This window comes from Mobula hypostoma, chromosome 18 (genome assembly GCF_963921235.1).
Source record: "Mobula hypostoma chromosome 18, sMobHyp1.1, whole genome shotgun sequence".
Classification (NCBI taxonomy): domain Eukaryota; kingdom Metazoa; phylum Chordata; class Chondrichthyes; order Myliobatiformes; family Myliobatidae; genus Mobula; species Mobula hypostoma.
The window spans coordinates 2,125,989-2,147,561 of record NC_086114.1 but is presented as its reverse complement, the minus strand read 5'-3'; the positions used below and the strand labels follow the sequence as shown (position 1 = coordinate 2,147,561).

Genomic DNA, 21,573 nt, shown 5'->3' with positions numbered 1-21,573 from the left:
TATTTTGGAATGAATGGGTTAATGCGTGGGGTGCATTTGATTGCTGTGTGTGTCTACTTGCTGAAGTTTAGAACAATGCGGAGGGCATCTCATTGATACCTATCAAATATAAGAAGTCCTCGCTAGTGGATATGGAGTGGATGCTTCCTGTAGTGGCAATGTCTAGGACCAGAGGGCACAGCCTCAGAATAGAGGGACGTTTATTTAGGACAGAGATGAGGAGGAATTTATTTAGCTAGTGGGTGATGAATCTGTGGCATTCATTCCTACAGACAGTTATGGAGGCCAAGTCTTTGGGTATATTTGAAGAAGAGGTTGATAGTTTCGAGATTGATGGTTAGTCAGGGTGTCAGAGGATGTGGGAGGAAGACAAGAGAATGGGGTTGAGAGGTTTAATATATCAGCCACGATGAAATAGTAGAGCAGACTCGAATGGCCTAATTGTGCTCCTGTGTGTTATCGTCCTCTCTCAGCAGCATTCCAAAAAGCCCCAATTGCCTCTCAGTCAGAGAGCTGTGCTAAACGAGAATGTCTGCATCTCACTGTTGCACCATCTGATTGGTTGAGCGAGAGTGAAGGAGATACTATAAAGGATTAGAAGAGCATCGTATTCTCATGTCTTAAAAACAGAGCCTTCCTAACATCGTTCTTTTACAACTCACACAGCAATGAGATGTGTCGTGTCGTGAAACTGTTTGAAAATTCATGATTCACCATGGCAACAGTGGTGTAACAGATGACAGGGTGAGCGAGCTAGTTACCTCTGGAACGTAAATTTATAAATAAATTATTCAGGGACAAGAGCCCTGTTGGTGTCAATGCAAACACTGCGATATCGTCGTGTGACTGGTATGCTAGTGGGTGCCCGGGAGGTGTTGTGAGATTTCCTGCAATGCTGTTGTTCAAACACAATGCATCAGAACAAAATCCCTTATGCATGTGTTGTGTTACTATCATGGTCAATATTGCACATCAAAGTTGCTGGTGAACGCAGCAGACCAGGCAGCATCTCTCGGAAGAGGTACAGTCAACGTTTCTGGCCGAGACCCTTCGTCAATGTTGACTTCTCAAACTTCTGCTAATGCCCCACCTCCCCCTCGTACCCCATCTGTTATTTATTTATATGCACACATTCTTTCTCTCTCTCTCCTTTTTCTCCCTCTGTCCCTCTCACCATACCCCTTGCCCATCCTCTGGGTTTTTCCCCCCTCCCCCTTTTCCTTCTCCCTGAGCCTCCTGTCCCATGATCCTCTCATATCCCTTTTGCCAATCACCTGTCCAGCTCTTGGCTCTATCCCTCCCCCTCCTGTCTTCTCCTTTCATTTCAGATCTCCCCCTCCCCCTCCCACTTTCAAATCTCTTACTCACTCTTCCTTCAGTTAGTCCTGACGAAGGGTCTCGGCCCGAAACGTCGACTGCACCTCTTCCTAGAGATGCTCCCTGGCCTGCTGCGTTCACCAGCAACTTTGATGTGTGTTGCTTGAATTTCCAGCATCTGCAGAATTCCTCGTGTTTGCATGGTCAATATTGTCCATCTTTTGTGTAGTTATATCAAGTATATGGACAGTAGAGACTGGGTGGCCAAATGGCATCAGAATCGGAGTCAGGTGTATTGTTGCTGATATATCTCATGAAAATTGTTGTTTTGCAGCAGCTGTACAGAGCACAGCATAAATACATTATAAATTACAAATAAAAATACAGATACGAATAAATACGTAGTACAGAAAGAGCAGAAGTAGTGAGGCAGTGTTCGGGGGTTCGTGGGCCTTTCAGAAACCTGATGGCAGAGGGGAAGAACCTGTTGAGTGTGCATCTTCGGGCTCCTGTACCACCTGCTTGATAGTAGTAATGAGCAGACCTGGAGGGCGAAGGTCCTTAATGGCGGATGCCGCTTTCTTGAAGCTTTGTCTTTTGGAGATGTCCTTCATATGGGGAGGCTAGAGCCCATGATGGAGCTGGCTGAACTTGCATCCCTCTGCAGCCTTTTCTGATCCTGTGCATTGGCCCGTCCATACCAGATCGTAATGCAACCAGGCAGAGTACTCTCCACATCTGTAGACATTTGCTAGAGTCTTTGGTAACTCCTAATGAAACATGGCCACTGGTTTGCCTTCTTTGTGATTGCATCAGTATGTTAGTCCCAGGATAGATCTTCACAAGATATTGACACCCAGGAACTTGAAACCGCTCGCCCTTTGCACAGCTGGGCTTGTCTGTGATATGGAAATATGAGAAGTTTATATAATGTCTAGATCAGTTGCATACCCTGCACCTGTAACAGGTCTCTCACCTATTGAATGCGGGAAATCTGGGCAAGATCTTCGCAGCTTCACCTGAGTCAAAGCTAGTTCAACTTTCTTAACACCATGGTCTACCACTATTAGACAGGGAGGGGCCAAGTTGGGTGAGGAAGCCTCTCGATTATTGTTCCAACTCCACATGCACATGAAGTACCAATGGTGCTTTTGGTTTTAAGTTCATAAGATATAGGAGCAGGTTAGGCCATTTGGGTCATCAAGGACTGTTAAGAAACTTCAAGAAATGTAATTAAATATTACCTAATGAATTGTCGATTAATGCATTGTCTTTTGGCACATTTGCCTTCATAAATCAAAGTTCTGAGTACAGAAGTTGGGATGTTATATTGAGGTTGTATACGACAATGGTGAGGCCAAATTTGGAGTATTCTCTGCAGCTTTAGATTTCATTGGGAGTTTGAGGAGATTTGGTATGTCACCTATGTCCAGGAAAGCTATCAATAAGATTGAAAGAGTACTGAGAAAATTTAGAAGGATGTTGGCGGGACATGAGGACTGGAGTTATAGGGAAAGGTTGGTTAGCACTTTATTCCCTGGAACATAGATGGGGGGAGATTTGATAGAGGTAGACAAAATTACGAGGGGTATTGATAGGGTAGATGCAAGTAGGGTTTTTCCCACTGAGGTTGGGTAAGTTTTTTTTATGCAGAGAGTGGTGAGTGCGTGGAATGGTCTGCCGGCGACGGTGGTGGAGGCAGATCCGATAGGGTCCTTTCAGGGGCTACTGGATAGGTACATGGAGCTTAGAAAAATAGAGAGCTGTGGGTAACCCTAGGTATTTTCTAATGTAAGTACATGTTCGGCACAGCATTGTGGGCCAAAGGGCCTGTATTGTGCTGCAGGTTTTTCTATGTTTCTAACTAGAAGTCATGGGTTAAGGGTTAAAGGTGAAATATAAGGGGGAATGTCTTCACTCAGAGGGCAGTGAGAGTGTGGAATGAGCTGCCAGCAGAAGTGGTGAATGTGAGTCTGATTGCAACATTTAGAAGTTTGTGTTGGTACATGGATGGAGGAGTATGGAGGGATATGGTCCACTTCAGTGGGACTAGGCAGAACAACAGTTTGGCTTGAACTAGATCAGCTGAAGGGCCTGTTCTGGGTTGTAGTGCTCTCTGTCTCTGTATGTAAGAATGAAAAACCATTGCGTGGTTTATTCTACTAAACATTTTTTATTATGAATGAAATTTATTATGGATAAAAATACTTTCCCTCTCCAGAATGGGAAAATTCCTGGGAATCACTCTGTGAGATCTGGGGAGGGATAATTCTGCCTGCCAAGCGGTTGTCATGGTATGTTCTGTTTCCTCTTGCAGCATAAACACTGCACCCCTGCCGCTCTGGAGATGTATTACTCTGAGCAAGAGGCAGGGCCCCGCGGAAGCCTCTACACAGCCATTAGCCACTTACGTCAGGCTAAGAGAACCATTCCTGATCTCTCATCACCATGGCTACCGGGCATTCCTGCCTTGAAAGGAGCTGCGTCGTCAAACGAGGAGCCTAACAAGCCTCAGCAATAGAAGAGTCAAGAAGAAAAATAAACTCATCTCATTGGTTATTGAAATACTCAAGCATTATATCAATGTCCTGAGCAGGACAAGTCTTTCTCTTGTTGGGGGTGGCGGGGTATATGTGTGTGCCTGTGTATGTGTGTGTGTGTGTATGTACATATTCATGTGTGGGGGTCTATCTCTGCGACTGTACAATAGAGATGTACACACACATGCATAGTGTGTATGGTAATTTGTTCTGTTTGTGCAATCATGTGTGTATGAAAGAGAGTTCATGTGTGTATACATGTATGTTAGAGAGTGTATGTTTGTGTATGTATGAGTGTGAGAGAGACAGGGAGAGTATTTGAGTATCTATCCACGTGTATTTTTGTTGACTTGAGTCTGTGTGAATATATGTCAGTGTATCTGAGTGAGTGAGAGACAGAGAGATGGGTGAGACAACCACAATCAAATCGCATTATATAATCAAATTTAGTTGGTTTTTCCAAGCTGCTGTTGGGGGTTAAAGTGAAGGTTAATTTGTTCATTCTTGAACAATCAAATCCAACTCTCAGTAGGTAACAAAATAACAGGGCAGTACTGTTAAAACATTTTTCTGTAAATTGGCTTTAGGGACCAGGTCTGAAAAAGGCCCGTGAAACTGAGCACATTTTCCCATTGTGGCCATGTTAGCTGTTTCTAACACTCTAACGTATCTGCGTAATGATTGTTTGTTGTTTGCATTGTTTGACCTGACTCCAATTCCCAATGCTCTTTGGTTACTTCCCCTTAAGTCCCAGCTTTATTATTGTATGGCAAAACTTTTGTTCTCCCTTTGGAGCCCACTGTCAGAGGATGAGATGGTGTCTGAAATAAACACCCAGAGGTTGAAAGAGAATCATCCATTGATTCATAGATGAGCCCCAGATAGAAAGCTTTCAGTCAACCAGCCAGATCCCTTGTGGCCTTGCCCTGGTAACTGAGCTAACCACAGATAGTACGGCTACAAGGGTGGGAGAGAATGATTTGCTCGGACAACAGTGAATGGAATCCTGGCACTGCAGATGCTGGAGAAAGTGTGTAAATAATGTTTATTAACCCTTTGTGCTGGAGGAACAGCAGCTCAGGCAGCATCTGTGGAAAGGGATACAGAGTCGACGTTTTGCGCCGTGATCCTTCATTAGTCCTGAGATGCCAAGAATTGTAAATGGCCATTAGTCTCGTGAGACCATAGATCTGCGCCTGGAAAGTCTTGCTTCAGTCTCTCCAGGGCGCAGGCCTGGGCGACGTTGTATGGAAGACCGGCAGTTGCCCAAGCAGCAACTCTCGCCTCTCCATGCCACCGATGTTGTCCAAGGGAAGGGCAAGGGCCGATACAGCTTGGCACCGGTGTCGTCGCAGGAGTTGCCAGAACGAGGTTGAAGGCAACGTCGGACTGCCTTAGGGACTCCAGCTCCAGATTTGTCCTCAGGGTTTACTCCCAAAGCCTTTCCCATGAGTGGGCATGGCTGCAAGGCAGCGCAGGTTTGAAATCAGAGTTTTTCCTCTCTTAGGTGGACTGCCTTCCCAGGCTGAGTTGCTCCATCTACCTGAAGCACTGGTTTTAAGGCGCCAGGACCTGCCTTCGTCCCTTCTCCTGTCAGTAGAAGCAGTTCCGCTGGGCCTAGAGGCTAAGCCAGGAGTTGGACTTGGTTGTCAGAGGCTATTTGAGGTGCATGCCGCGAGGAGCACTTTTAGGTAGTGGGAGTTTGTTCCCTACTACCACCCCTTGGCTTGACAACCTTGGATAAAGAGTTACCTCTTTGTAAGCAAAGGATTTCTGTATGAACCGAACAACACACACAAAATACTGGAGAAACTCAGCAGGTCAGGCGGCATCTACGGAAAGGAATTAACAGTCAACATTTTGGGTCGAGACCCTTCATCAGGATTGGAAAAGAAGCATCTATGGAAATGAATAAACAGTCGACGTTTCAGACCAGGCCCTTTATCAGGGCTGATGAAAGGTCTCGGCCCAAAACATAGACTATTTATTCCTCTCCATAGATACTGCCTGACCTGCTGAGTTCCTTCTGAATTTTTTCATGTTGCTCTGGACTTGTCTTTATTACCCTATTCCTTCATTGAAATAATTGATGTTATTTGTTTTATTTTCCCTTCTAGTTTTCCCACTGAATGAGCTAATGTCCCTTGGTAACTGGTCTGTGGTTTGTGGCTGGATCACCACATAGGGATTAACATTTTGGTCCAAAGTCAGAATCCCAGTGAGTTACTAACTGTGCCTTCGTCATGTCAGCCAATCAGCAACAAGACATTGGTTTGCAGTAATTTGTATTTAACATTTAAAAGCAATTTTGTTCTTCATTAATTTCAAGTTCCATTTCCTGAGTCTCAGCAGAAACTAGGACTTGACATCATTTGGATAATTTGGTAATCCTTCTCTTCCAAATTCCTTGCCTTTAAATTGGAATCTGTTGGGAGTAAGGAGGAATGTGGAGGAAGTTTGGGTTTCACCTCTCGTGTGAACATGCTTCTTCAAGATTAGAAGAGCTGCACGTGGTGGAAACGGGAAATAAAATCAAGCTGCAGGAAGGTGGCAGGTTAACAGTGTCTGTGGAAAAGGAACAGATATTACTCTCAAGGATGGCCTGTTCTCAATACCAGGAAAGGAAATGAACACAGGTTAATTTTACATTGCAGAGATTGGAGAGAGATGAGTGGGTCAGGGAGCTCATGGTTGTGGGGATCAGGCATCTGGCTGATAAAGTTAATGGGGTTGTTAGGAGGATAGAGCCAACAAGTGAACACACACAAGTTGTGACGTGCACATTGGGACTGTGGGACACACTCTCGTCATTTAGCTGTGAAGTGAAGCTCAGGGCTGTGGGACACACTCTGGACCTTAATCCACAGATACGGCCTGCAATGTTGAGTGTTTCTGTATTTTGTTTAATTCCCTGTGAATCCGGTCACTGCTATTGCCTTCCATGTGTATGTAGAAAATGAGGGGATGTATTCCTCATTCTTGGCTGGAGCATCTGTGTTACCGGCCTGTATGTTTCTACAGAGACAGCGAAGTCTACCACATGACCACTTCCATTCCACGGCTTTGCATTCTTCCTTCAATGTTTCCACTGCACAGCTTTCAGTAATGGCCTTGCTTGAGCCATGCTAGGGGTGAGTACAGATCTCCTGGACCTCAATAGGCATTAGATGTGTTAGCTTTCACACAAAGTAGTAGGCATTCCACCTTTCAGATGTTGTACAGGTGAGCTGGTGAGTTCTTTTGTAGATGGGTGATATGGTTGATATGGTTCATGTGAACATGTCTACAAGTAGATTCCAGTAGAATTGATAACTGTTCTCACAGTAGATTCACAAAGGCTATATACAATGGAGTTAATTCCATCATGTGGGAAATCTCTGGAAGAACAGTATCTCTGTCACAAAAGAGAAAAGTAAAGGACACTGTTGTGTAACAGCAGGTTTAGGAACAGAGGTGAGAGTAAGGTACCATCCAAAGAAACACAATTGTGTGCTATAGGGTAGAGAGACAGCCCTGACCCTGATCATAGCCTTCACGTTCCCAAATAATTAGATTCAACGAAGTTGGGTCAATCGATCACATCACTTGGAGCTGCTCTGAGCATAGATTCTTGAATTCAACACTAGTTCTTGCAAGAGTGTGCAAGTTGGAATCAGCACTGCACTCTGCCTAGTCTTGTTAAGCTGGCTTTCCATGGGTCCGCTGGACCTACTGACACGGACAGTACCAGCTGGGTGGCTTTGGGGATCACCAAAGACTAGCAGACTGCATTGTGTGGGTATCTGAGAAAACAGAACCCCACACCTCTGCAAGCCTCTAGCAGCTGCTTTGTAGACCAGTACAGGCCCTTCGGCCCACAGTGTTGTGCCATCCTTTTAATCTGCTTTAAGACCAATCTAACCCTTACCTCCCACGCAGAAACATAGAAAACCTACAGCACAATACAGGCACAATGCTGTGCCGAACATGTCCCTACCTTACAAATTACCTAGGGTTACCCATAGCCCTCTATGTTTCTGAGCTCCATGTACCCGTCCGGAAGTCTCTTAAAAGACCCTATCGTGTCCGCCTCCACCACAGGCAGACTATTCCACGCACCCACCATCTGTGTAAAAGAAAAAACAACTTAACCCTGACATAGCTCTCCATTTTTGTTATCATCTGTGTGCCTATTTAGTTAAAGTCTGTCCCGAGCCTTGTGGCCCATCAGGCCGGTGCTTATGCCGGGGTTCTGTGGTGTGAAGCGACTGAGGGTACGAGACTGCCCCCCGGATAGGACGCCAGTCTATCACGAGGTTAACCCCCAGCATTTGCCGGTACCCATTTTCAGTTGGGTGGACTGGAGCAGTGTGTGGTTAAGTGCCTTGTTCAAAGACACAACACGCTGCCTCGGCCGAGACTCAAACCCACGACCTTCAGATCGTGAGCCCAACGCCCTAACCACTTGGCCACGCGCCACGTGTGCCTATTTAAGTGTTTCCTAAATGTCCCTAATGTATCTGCCTCTTCCAGCACATGTGACCCACATACCCACCATTCTTGTGTAAAATAAATCAATAACCTCTGACATCCCCATAAATTTTCCTCCAATCACTTTAAAATATGCTCTCTCCTATTAGCCATTTCCACCCTGGGAAAATGTCTCTGGCTGTTAACTCTATCTATGCCTCTCATCATCTTGTACACCTCTGGCACGTCACATCTCAAGACAGGTTGGGGACTAGACCTCAACTGGACAGCTGTGATCCAGGCAGCCATGAGGAGCATGCAGTCTGGAGAAATGGCCAAGCTGCATCATGACATGAACATCAGGTTGAGCTGCCGTGGAACAGAAACATTTCGCTCCTTCGCCTGCAAGGAGCTGTACAAGAACCGACAGGATTTTAATTAAGTTGCAGCAGGTTGCCTTGGTTTGTCTAAAAATCTAATGAGGTTGCTTCTAATAAGTATAATGAATGTTGTAATACTGTTGTGGTACCTCTATCAGCACTTGTCCTTAGTACCGGCAATGTTCACAGTGTGACACTGTTAATTTAGCAACACTTTGTATGTATTTATAGATCTTGTGACTTTCACATTGCTGCCAGCACATTGGAGTGTTTAAAGTGCCAAATGGAGATAGTGATTACCTGCTTTGAAACCAGTAAAATAAATCAACAGTTTTCTCTTCAGATACGAGTCTCTCAGTTTATTAATCTGCAGGAACTGCTCCTCCAGAACTCTTAGTATCCACGTGAAGCAGCAGCCAGAATTACTGACCTGACACTCCAGGTAAAGGGCACAAAATGGCTGCCCTTTGTCAGCAACTCGTCAACACATCGAAGGGGAAGCTTTGTAGAGATGTGAGGGGGATAGATGGCCTGGTCCCCGACATAACTGTTCAGGTTCTGCCCAGGCTATTGACTACACAGCCACCAAGTATACTGTAGTTCCCTCAGAGACATGTGGCTGTTCTTGTGTATGATTCAAAATTACAAAGCACATTGATTATCAAAGAATGTATAAATTATATAGCTTGCTTACAGGTAGATACAAAGCAAGAAACCCAAATAATTCAATCTAAAAAAAAAGACCAAAACCCACTGTGCAGAGAGAAAACACACACATCAGGCAAACAATAGAAGCAAGCCTACAACATTCTCAACCAGACAGAGTCCAGGATCCAGTCCTGGAGTGGGCCCAAAGTCTCAATTCCCAGTTCATCACACCAGCAGGGCAGAAATGGGCAGCAGCGGATCAGTTCACAGCTTTGACACTGCAGAGAAAGGAATAAACATTCACGGAAGAAGGAGCAAAATTATCCAACCCACACCTCACTATCCCGGATACTGAGGTCGGTGGGTATAGGGTAGTGAGGCCGGTGAGTATTGGATATTGGAGCCTGCGGGTATCGGGTACTGAGGTCAGTGGGTATAGGGTAGTGAGGCCAGTGGGTATCGGGCACTGAGGCCGGTGGATTGCGGATACTGAACCCTATGGGTATCGGGCACTGAACCCTGTCGGTATCGGGCACTGAGGCCGGTGGGTATCGGGTACTGAACCCTGTGGGTATCGAGCACTGAGGCTAGTGGGTATCGGGTACTGAAACCTGTGGGTATCGGGCACTGGAGCTGATGGGTATCAGGCACTGGGGCCAACGGGTATCGGGCACTGAGGCCGGTGGGTATAGGGTAATGAGACCGGTGAGTATTGGATATTGGAGCCTGCGGGTATCGGGCACTGAGGCCAATGGGTATCGGGTACTGAACCCTGTGGGTATCGGGCACTGGGGCCAACGGGTATCGGGTACTGAGGCCAGTGGGTATAGGGTAGTGAGGCCGGTGAGTGTTGGATACTGAACCCTGTGGGTATCGGGCGCCGGGGCCAGCGGGTATCGGGTACTGAGGCCGGTGGGTATCGGGTATTGGATAAGCATATATTGCATTCATGAACTACACTGAGGCGTTTATACAGACAGGGAATGGACGATGCAGACATGTGAAAGAAAGTAGGATTGGTTTTAATTGGGATCACGGTCAGTGCAGAGGTGATGGGCTGAAGGCCTGTTCGGTGTTGTACTATTAGATAGACATCGGGATGATAGAAAAATGGAGGACTGTGTAGGAGGGAAGGGTTAGATTGATCTTGGAGTAGCTTAAAGGGTTCCGTTGTACTGTTTTATTTTTAAATTCCATAGTATGTTCTCTGTTCTATGTTTTATAAGAATGGCTAAATAGATGCAAGTCATTCTTTGTTATTCACCTACACAAATCATTTTCCTTAGCTGCTGCCGTATTGAGTGCCTCAGGCCTGTGCAGGGAGCCAGAGAACATTGGGCTCCGAGGTTTTTAAAGCACCTGAAATGGTTAATTATTGTTTAACAAGAGTCTTTAATAGTTTAGAGTTTCCTGTGTTTTTCTCAAGTGACTTGCTCTTTATAATGTGGTCTCCTGGCGCTTTCCCTTTAGGCTTGTTAAATTTATTTGATAGGCTCAGGGGTTCTGTGTTCTTTGTATTATTTAAGCGGATGCCGGAAAAGTTCTAATCACAGGGTCCTAGGTTTGAGAATGTTACTTCTCACTGTGTCGCTCGGCTGTGTCATCAATGTTCTTTTGGCATTATTATGAAAAACCCTCATCATCACCATCTCTACATCACAGTCTGCCTTTACTCCACTCTTGGCTTCCAATATTGCCAGCGCACATCGTGACGGTGGAAACCCACCTGCTCCTACAGCAGGAATAAAGTCTGGTTTGGGCTTTTAATCAGATCTTTCCCCTCAATCAGCATGCCATTGAGGTGAAGGAAATCTCGTTCCTGTATAATCAGTAGCTAAAAGGTGTTTTGAAACTTGGAAGCTGGACTTCAAAAGACTTCCTGAAACGCAGGAAAAATGTGCTATTTTTTAATTGAGATTTCCGTTCAGATTAGGAGTGATATAAACTGTATTTCTGTTGTAATGCAGTTTAATTAGTTCAAACAGAAGCTGCCCAATAGCCTACTCTGAGATCTCAAGGGTTCTGAACGACTGGCTGCAGTACTCTCACAACCCTAGCAAAATCAAACCATAGGCAGTGACAATTTTGCTTTCCTGTAAATCTGACCTGGAAGTTTCTTGGTGTTATTATGGGCTGACAAACTGTTTATGGTTTTGCCGCTGTGTTAACAGGAGGCTGCCAGCACTTCTCAAACGGCTTAGCTATCTTTGGCATCGCAGTCAGATCTGGCGCTCCATCATCTGGAGCTCTTATACGGTAGTGTAGTGGCCGGAATTACACGGCAGCACCAGTAAGGAGCTTGTAGATTTTCACCATGACTGTGTGGGTTGCCTACCAGTGCGCGCGCGTGCACTCTCTCTCTCTCTCTCTCTCTCTCTCTCTCTCTCTCTCTCTCTCTCTCTCTCTCTCTCTCTCTCTCTCTCTCTCTCTCTCTCTCTCTCTCTCTCTCTCTCTCTCTCTCTCTCTATATATATATATATATATATACACACACACACACACACACACACACACACACACACACACACACAGTGCCTATAAAAAGTATTCACCCCCTGTGGAAGTGTTTATGTTTTATTGTTTTACAACATTGAATCACAGCGGATTTAATTTGGCTTTTTTTTGATACTGATCAACAGAAAAAGACTCTTTTGTGTCAAAGTGAAAACAGATCTCCACAAAGCGATCTAAATTAATTACAAATATAAAGCACAAAATAATTGATTGCCTAAGTATTCACTCCCCACCCCCACTTTAAAATGACACTCCAAATCACCACTGGTGCAGCCGATTGGTTTTAGAAGTCACGTAATCAGTTAAATGGAGACCAGTATCTGGAAGGTCCAACTGCTGGTGAGTCAGTATCCTGGCAAAAACGACACCTTGAAGACAAAAGAACACTCCAAGCAACTCCGCAAAAAGGTTATTGAAAAGCACAAGTCAGGAAATGGACAGAAGAAGATTTCCAAGTCGCTGAATATCCCTTAAAGTACAGTTTAGTCAATCATCAGGAAATGGAAAGAATATGGCCAGCTGTAAATCTGCCTAGAGCAGGCTGTCCTCAGAAACTGAGTGGCCATGCAAGAAGGGGACTAGAGAGGGAGACCACCAAGAGACCTATGATCTGTTTACACTTTGACACAAAAGTGTCTTTTTCTGTTGATCGGTGCCAAAAAAAGCCAAATTAAATCCACTGTGATTCAATGTTGTAAAACAATTAAACATTTAAACTTCCAGGGGGGTGAATACTTTTTATAAGCACTGTGTAGAAACAAAGACTGACCAACAACCAATGTGCGAAAGAAGACCATTAGACCTTAAGATAAAGGAGCAGAATTAGGGCATCTGGCCCATCGACCCTGCTCCAGCATTTCATCATTGCCAATCCACTTTCCCTCTTAGCCCCAGTCTCCTGGCATCTCCTTGTATTCCCTCATACCCTGACTAATCAAGGATCTATCAACCTCTGCCTTAAATATGCCCAATGACTTCCACAGAATCAGCACCCTCTGGCTAAAGAAATTCCGCATCATCTTCATTCTAAAAAGATGTCCCTCTATTCTGAGGCTGCGTCTTGTGGTCTTAGACTCTCCCACCATAGAAAACATCCTCTCCACAGCCACTCTATTTAGGCCTTTCAACATTTGATAGGTTTTAATGAGGTCATCTCTCATTATTGTGAATTCTAGTGAATACAGGGACAGAGGCATCAAAAGCTCCTCATATGATAAGCCATTCAATCCTGGAATTATTTCACGAACCTCCTTTGAACCCTCTCCAATGTCAGCACATTCTTTCTTAGATAAGGGGCCCAAAGCTGCTCACAATATTCAAAGTGAGACCTCACCAGTGCTTTGCAAAGTCTCAACATTACATCCTTGCTTTTATATTCTAGTCCTCTCAAAATTAATGCTAATGGCACATTTGCCTTCCTTACCACCAGTTCCATCTGCAAATCAACCTTTCGGGAATCCTTACCACCGATTCCATCTGCAAATCAACCTTTTGGGAATCCTTACTACCTATTCGGGAATCCTGCACGAGGACTCCCAAGTCCCCTACACCTCATATTTTTGAATTTTCTCTTCATTTAGAAAATAGTCAACCCTTTTATTTGTTCTACCAAAGTGCATGACCATACACTTCTCAACACCCTATTCCTTCTGCCACCCTATCCATTCTCCTCATCTGTCTAATCCATCTGTAGTCTCCCTACTTACTGAAATCTACTTGCCCCTCTACCTATCTTCATATCATCTGCAAACTCGGTCACAACACCATCAATTCCATCATCTAAATCGTTGACATCTAATGTGAAAAGAAACAGCCCGCACACAGACCCCTGTGGAACACCATCAGTCATTGGCAGCCAGCTAGAAAAGACTCCCTCTATCCCCACTCTTCACCTCCTGCCAATCAGCCAATACTCTATCAATGTTAGTACCTTTTTATAATACCAAAGGCTCTTAGCTTGTTAACTAGCCTCATGTGTGACACCTTGTCAAAAGCCTTCTGAAAATCCAAGTACATAATATCCACCTTTTCTTTTTTGTTTATTTCGCAAGACATATTGTGTAAATCAGTTCAGAGTTGAGGTGAATGAAGTTATCCATACCGATTTTCAGGAATCTTATGGTTGTAGGTTGTAGGTCCCTGAACCTGGTGGTGTGGAACCAAGGGCTCCTGTATATCCTACCCAAAGGTAGTAGTGAGAAGAGAACATGATCTGGACTGGGGGGGTGGTGTCCTTAATAATGGATGCTTCTTTCTTGTGGCAGTGCTCTGTGTAAATGTGTTCAATAGTGGGACAGCTTTGCCTGTGAAGAACTGGACTGTAAACTTTTCCATTCCTGGTTATTGGTGTTTCCATACCAAGCCATGATCCAACCAGTCCAGATACTCTTCACTGTGCATCTGTAGAAGTTTGTCAAAGTTTTTGGTTGACATGCCAAATCTACGCAAACTTCTAAGAAAGTGGAAGTGCTGTTATGCTTTCTGTGATAGCACTTACTGCATCCCAGGAAGGATCCTCTGATACGCTAACTCTGAAGTATTTAAAGCTATTGACCCACTCCACCTCTGATTCCCTAAAGAGGACTGGCACACGGACCTCTGGCTGTTACCTCCTGCAGTACATAATCAGCTCTTTGGTTTTGCTACATTGATTAGATTATGAAGACACTCAGTCCTCTTTTATTGTCATTTAGTAATGCATGCATTAAGAAATGATACATTATTTCCTCCGGTGTGATATCACAAAACACAGGACAAACCAAGACTGAAAAAACTGACAAAACCACATAATTATAACATATAGTTACAACAGTGCAACAATACCATAACTTGATGAAGAACAGTCCATGAGCACAGTAAAAAAGTTCAAAGTCTCTCAAATATCCCACATCTCAAGCAGACAGGAGAAGGATGAGAAACTCTCCCTGCCATGCCCGACCACGGTCCGACTCTGAGTCATCCAAAAACTTCGAGCCTCCGACCAGCCCTCCGACACTGAGTGCCGAGCACCATCTCTATCCGAACGATTCGACCTCAATCTCGGTCACCAACAGCAGGCAAAGCCGAAGATTTTGAGGCCTTCCCTCCGGAAGATTCCCGACCGCACAGTAACAACAGCAGCAGACCTGTGTTTCAGAAATTTCTCCAGATGTTCCTCTGTGCTTTCGCGTCTGTCTCCATCAAATCAGAATTGTCCACGGCCCCTATTTAATGGATACGATATGGATTAGGAGGTTGTTGTTGTAGCACCATTCAACCAGACTTTCAATCTCCTTCCTATATACTGATAAATCTCCACCTTTGAGGGTAACCCTTCGATTCTGTGTTCTGAAGGCTGCCCCACCAATCCCCATCACTGAACAGACCACGTGGCACGACACAGCCCGGGCACCCTGGAACAGACTCAGTCCATCACTGAACAGACCATGAGGCACGACCCAGCTGGGTACTGTGGAACAAACTCAGTCCATCACTGAACAGACCATGAGGCACGACACAGCCCGGGCACCCTGGAACAGACTCAGTCCATCACTGAACGATCTTGGACGATCACACCACCCAGCAGAACAAAACCACTCTTCTGCTGCACAACGTAACATCAATTAAAAATGCTTCCGAAATGTTAACCTGCCACATTGTTCACCTCTAGTCAATATTGTGAACAAGATCATTTTCAATTTATTGAAATCAGATTACCATCTTTATTACTGAATATTCTGAAGATTTTCTACAAACATCTGTTTTTTCTGATTAAGTGAATGTTTAATAAAATATCATAATTATCATCCCTGCAAGTGTTAACAAACAAAAAAAACTAACTTGCTAAATTAAAATCCACACAGCAGACAATCTTGGGTTGACCACAAGGGGTTTTATTCATTTGAATATGAAATCTTACACCAGCTGTGTGGGTCGTATGGTGGACGTGAAGAGTCTGCTGGCTGCCTGGGGTACTGTCCATTTCACTCCTCACTCACCCCCGGTCTTTATTCACTCTGGTTATGGAAAGCCATCCTTATACCCTGTTCATCCAGGGATGTTGACCCACTGGGTCCACAACTTGTCCTTGCCTCAGCTCCTCAGGTCAAAACCCACTGACTTTATGCTGATATATCATACCAAGCTACAGCAGAGAAATTGGCCATTCAAGTCGTCAAGTCAAGTCAAGTCAAATTTACTTATAAAGCACATTTAAAAACAACCCATGTTGACCAAAGTGCTGTACAATCCATAACAGGTAGCTAAAATCACAAATACAAGAAACACAGATATAAACAACAAACAACACACATCAAAGTTGCTGGTGAACGCAGCAGGCCAAGCAGCATCTATAGGAAGAGGTGCAGTCGACGTTTCAGGCTGAGACCCTTCGTCAGGACTAACTGAAGGAAGAGTGAGTAAGGGATTTGAAAGCTGGAGGGGGAGGGGGAGATGAAAATGATAGGAGAAGACAGGAGGGGAGGGATAGAGCCGAGAGCTGGACAGGTGATAGGCAAAAGGGGATACGAGAGGATCATGGGACAGGAGGTCCGGGAAGAAAGACGGGGGGGGGCGGGGGTGACCCAGAGGATGGGCAAGAGGTATATTCAGAGGGACAGAGGGAGAAAAAGGAGAGTGAGAGAAAGAATGTGTGCATAAAAATGAGTAACAGATGGGGTACGAGGGGGAGGTGGGGCCTTAGCGGAAGTTAGAGAAGTCAATGTTCATGTGTGTTGCTTGAATTTCCAGCATCTGCAGAATTCCTGTTGTTTGCGTATAAACAACAAAGCACACAGCTTATAGGCACAAAATAAACAACACATGACCGTAAGCACAAGCCAAAATTCAACTCATCACTTTCTTACAAGTTTGTGTTGATTCGGTGTCTAACCTAAAACTTTGATGAATTTCTATAGGTGCACAGTGGAAAGTATCCTAACTGGTTGCATCATGACCTGGTATGGAAACGCCAATGCCCAGAATCAGAAAAGGCTACAGAAAGTGGTGGAAACATCCCAGTCCATTATGGGCAAAGCCATCCCCACCATTGAGTACACCTACGTGGAGTACTATGCGGAGAACATCAATGACCAGGAACAGAAAAGGCTACAGAGGGCCGGCTGGTGGCGCAACGACATCGGCGCCGGACCTGGGAGCAGAGGTTCCCGCGTTTGAAACTAGTCGGGTCCGCTCCCAAGTACGCTTTCCATCCGCGCCGGGTTGAGTGTCGAGATCGCAACTCGACCTCATAAAATAAAGGGAAAATACTGCGAAAGTGTCTGTGTGAGGTGTGGCGGGCCACACAGTCTCTCTCTCGCTCCGCGCCTGGTAAAAGCCATGAAAAAGACATCATCACAGACGCACGCACGGACACGCAGACGCACACGCACGCAGGCCTGCGCCAAAAGAAAAGAAAAGGCTACAGAACGTGTCCAGGCCATCATCCAGTCCCGCCAGCACTGAGCACGTCTACAAGGAGCACAGCCAAAAGAAAGCAGCAACCGTCGGCAGGGACCCCACCATCCAGGCCGTGCTCTCTTCTCCTACAACCATCAGATAGGAGGTACGGGAGCTCTAGGCCCTACATCACCAGGTCCAAGAACAGTTATTATTCCTCGACCATCAGGCTCCTGAACCAATTCCCAAAACCTATGCACTCACTTTCACGGATTCCACAACCCACGTTCCTAGTATTATATTTTTTGTATTTACACAGTGTGCCTTCTTTTGCACATTGGTTATTTGTCAGTCATTTTTGGGTGTAGTTTTTCATTTATTCTATTATATTTATTTATTTTCCTGTAAATGCCTACAAAAATGAATGTCAAAGTAGTACGTGGTAACATACGTGCACTTCTCAGGCCGAAGTTCATCAGGACTGGATACGAAGGGGAAAGAAACCGGAATAAGAGGGTGAGGGGAGGGGAGGGGAGGAGGACAAGCTAGAAGGTGATAGGTGAAATCTAGTGAGTGGGGGAGGAGGGATGAAGTAAGAAGCTGGGAGGTGATAGACAGAAAAGGTAAGGGGCTGGAGAAGAGGGAATCGGATAGGAGAGGAGTGTAGACCATGGAAAAAAGGGAAGGAGGAGAGGAACCCGGGGAAGGCTATAGGCAGGAGAGGAGAAGACGCCAGATTGAGGAACTGAAGAGGGAAGGGGGAGGGGAAAATTACCAGAAGTTGGAGAAATTGATGTTCATGGCAACAGGTTGGAGCTACCCAGACAGAATATGAGGAGTTGCTCCTCCAGCCTGAGAATGCCTTCATCATTGTAGAAGAGAAGGCTTAATTGAATTGAATTGGCTTTATTTCTTATATCCTTCACATACATGAGGAGTAAAAATCTGTATGTTATGTCTCCGTCTAAATGTGCAATGTGCAATTAAAGGTTTCAAAGGTACATTTAATGTCAGAGAAATGTATACAATATACATCCTGAAATGCTTTTTCTTCACAACCATCCATGAAAACAGAGGAGTGTCCCAAAGAACGAGTGACAGTCAAAGTTCCCACCCTCCAGCTCCCCTCCCTCCCATGTGTAAGCCACAGCAAGCAACAATCCCACCTCCCCACACCGGAAAAAAAGCATCGGCACCTGTCACCGAGCACTCAAGTGTGGGCAAAGCAACAGCAAAGACATAGATTTGCAGTACTCCAAAGACTACTTGTTCACCCGGTATTCAACATACCACAGGCTCTCTCTCTCCTAATAAGGGAGAAAGAAATGTCTCCATTTCACAGCGAAGGGGTAGACATAACAAACAGCTCGCTGGTTTATGATGTTAAAAGTCCAATGCGTTGCTTTTTTTGAGCTCTGTGCCCAAAGATCTCAGGTCTCTGGGCACACAACCAAACATCTCCTGGCTCACACGACACACTGGTTTGGGACACCGACCTTCGATCCACTCGTCTCCAGAGTCTCGAGATCCTAGGTCTCCAAAGGTGAGCCGAGCTCATAGGCCGCACCCTTGGCACGTTGGATAATGGCCAGTCATGACACCCCGAGAGCAGGTCCCATTCCTGCAAAAAAATGAAGTCAGTGTGTAACTCCAGGTCAGGGTCTTCAAAAGAACCCTGAAAGGAAAAGATAAAGATATTAAAGATGGAAACAGAGCTGTTTCTGGAGATGCAAGCGAAGGAGTCGCCGTTTAACACCATTGTCACTTCGCTCCACCTCTGTCTAGAAATTTAATATAAATAGAACATTCAATGTAACATAGAAATACACTCTAATCAGCGTGAGTTAATCAGTCTGATGGCCTGGTGGAAGAAGCTGTCCCGGAGCCTGTTGGTCTTGGCTTTTATGCTGTGGTACCGTTTTCTGGATGGTAGCAGCTGGAATAGATTGTGGTTGGGGTGACTCGGGTCCCTAGTGATCCTTTGGGCCCTTTTTTCACACCTGTCTTTGTAAATGTCCACAACTGCAGATGCGCTGGGCTGTCCGCCCCACTCTCTGCAGAATCCTGCGATTAAGGCAGTGATACAGCCAGTCAGGATGCTCTCAATTGTGTCCCTGTAGAAAGTTCTTAGGGTTTGGGGGCCCATATCAAACTTCCTCAACCGTCAGAGGTGAAAGAGGCGCTGTTGTGCCTTTTCACCACACAGCTGGTGTGTACAGACTATGTGAGGTCCTCGGTGATGTTTATGCCGAGGAATTTAAATCTGTTTACCCTCTCAATCCCAGATCCATTGATGCCAATAGAGGTTAGCCCATCTCCATTCCTCCTGTAATCCACAACCAGCTCCTTTGTTTTTGTGACATTGAGGGAGAGGTTGTTTTCTTGACACCACTGTGTCAGAGAGATGACTTCTTCCCTGTAGGCCACCTTGTTATTGTTTGAGATAAGGCCAATCAATGTAGTGTCATCGGCAAATTTAATTAGCAGATTGGAGCTGTGGGTAGCTATGGACTGACATGTCAAAACAGAAATAGGGATAGGAGTTGAAATTATTGACCACTGTGAAATTCTACTTTTTGTGGGTGGAGCAGGGTGCTTGACAAAGAGATCCCCCAATCTACATCGGGTCTCACCAACGTTGAGGAGGCTGCACTGGGAGCACTGGGAGCACTGGATACAGTGGATGACCCTAACAGATTTGCAAGTGAAGTGCCTGCTCACCTGGAAGGACTATTTAGGGTCTTGAAAGGACAGATATAGCACCCTGAAAATGTCTTTGTGCGTGGCCAAACTCTGTGTTGGATATTTCTCCACCTCTAATCCTCCCCCGGTTCCTTTAGAATCAGAATCAGAATTGTTTATTATCGCTGAGGTATGTCGTGAAACTTGTAGCTTTTCAGCAGCAGTATGGTGCAAGACATTAGAATGCTCTAAGTTACAATAAGTATAAAAAAAATACGTAGCTCAAAACGAGAGCAGAAGAGTGAGGAATATTTATGGGTTCATAATTCCATCAGAAATTTGATAACAGAGGGGAAGAAGCTGTTTGTAAGACATTGAGTGTGTGTATTCAGGCTCCCGTAACTCCTCCCTGATGATTTCAATGAGAAGAGGACACACTCTGGATGGTGAAGTTCCTTACTAATGGATACCACCGTTTTGAGGCATTGTCTTTGAAGATCTCTTCAATGGTGGTGATGGCTAGACCCTGCAATGGAACTGGCTGATGTGATTCTTTCTTGAAGACAATAATCAAGGTGCCAAATCCAATGATTCTGCAGTGGGTGTGAAACTCCAGCAGACCTTCAGCCTGGTTCTTTAGAAATTCAGGTAAGTTACTGCTTGTAACACCATATCAGAAAGGAAAACCATCTTGACTACCATTCGACAAGAAACATGTCCAAGCACTACTTTGGATATTATTTTTAAATTGGTCTTGTAGTTTGGAATACAAATTACAAATCATTCATGCACACATTTCAGAGCCCCGTTATCGGTGGTGTCAGTTTATTTTTAAAATGCCCAATCTGCTTCTAATTTTCACTTTACACGGAATACCAATGTGCTCCCTGTGCGATCAGCAGATGTTGTGACTGGCACATGCTGACTCCTGCTCCAGTTCGCAATAGCTCAGTGCTACCTCCAGGTCTCTGCAGAACATCGCCTGTGTCAGCAGTGGTTTGAAATTCATCATTTTCCTGGGGATACGAGGAATACGAGATACAAATACCTGGGGATACGAATTGACAATAAACTGGACTGGTCAAAGAACACTGAGGCTGTCTACAAGAAGGGTCAGAGCCGTCTCTATTTCCTGAGGAGACTGAGGTCCTTTAACATCTGCCGGATGATGCTGAGGATGTTCTACGAGTCTGTGGTGGCCAGTGCTATCATGTTTGCTGTTGTGTGCTGGGGCAGCAGGCTGAGGGTAGCAGACACCAACAGAATCAACAAACTCATTCGTAAGGCCAGTGATGTTGTAGGGATGGAACTGGACTCTCTGACAGTGGTGTCTGAAAAGAGGATGCTGTCTAAGTTGCATGCCATCTTGGACAATGTCTCCCATCCACTACATAATGTACTGGTTGGGCACAGGAGTACATTCAGCCAGAGACTCATTCCACCGAGATGCAACACAGAGCGTCATAGGAAGTCATTCCTGCCTGTGGCCATCAAACTTTACAACTCCTCCCTTGGAGGGTCAGACACCCTGAGCCGATAGGCTGATCCTGGATTTATTTCATAATTTACTGGCATAATTTACATATTACTATTAACTATTTATGGTTTTATTACTATTTATTATTTATGGTGCAACTGTAACGAAAACCAATTTCCCCCGGGATCAA

General features: G+C 45.1%; 1 protein-coding gene across 4 annotated transcripts in view; it reads left to right on the top strand.

Annotated features, from left to right (window-relative positions):
• Positions 1–9,022, top strand: part of caly (calcyon neuron-specific vesicular protein) — a 52,423-nt gene extending 43,401 nt beyond the window's left edge. For all 4 annotated transcript variants that reach the window (XM_063070308.1, XM_063070310.1, XM_063070311.1 and 1 more), the window contains exon 5: positions 3,635–9,022. In XM_063070308.1, coding sequence (XP_062926378.1) covers positions 3,635–3,838 — 204 coding nt within the window. In that variant the 3' untranslated portion in view covers positions 3,839–9,022. The remainder of the gene's footprint in view (positions 1–3,634) is intronic.
• Positions 9,023–21,573: the final 12,551 nt, after the last annotated feature.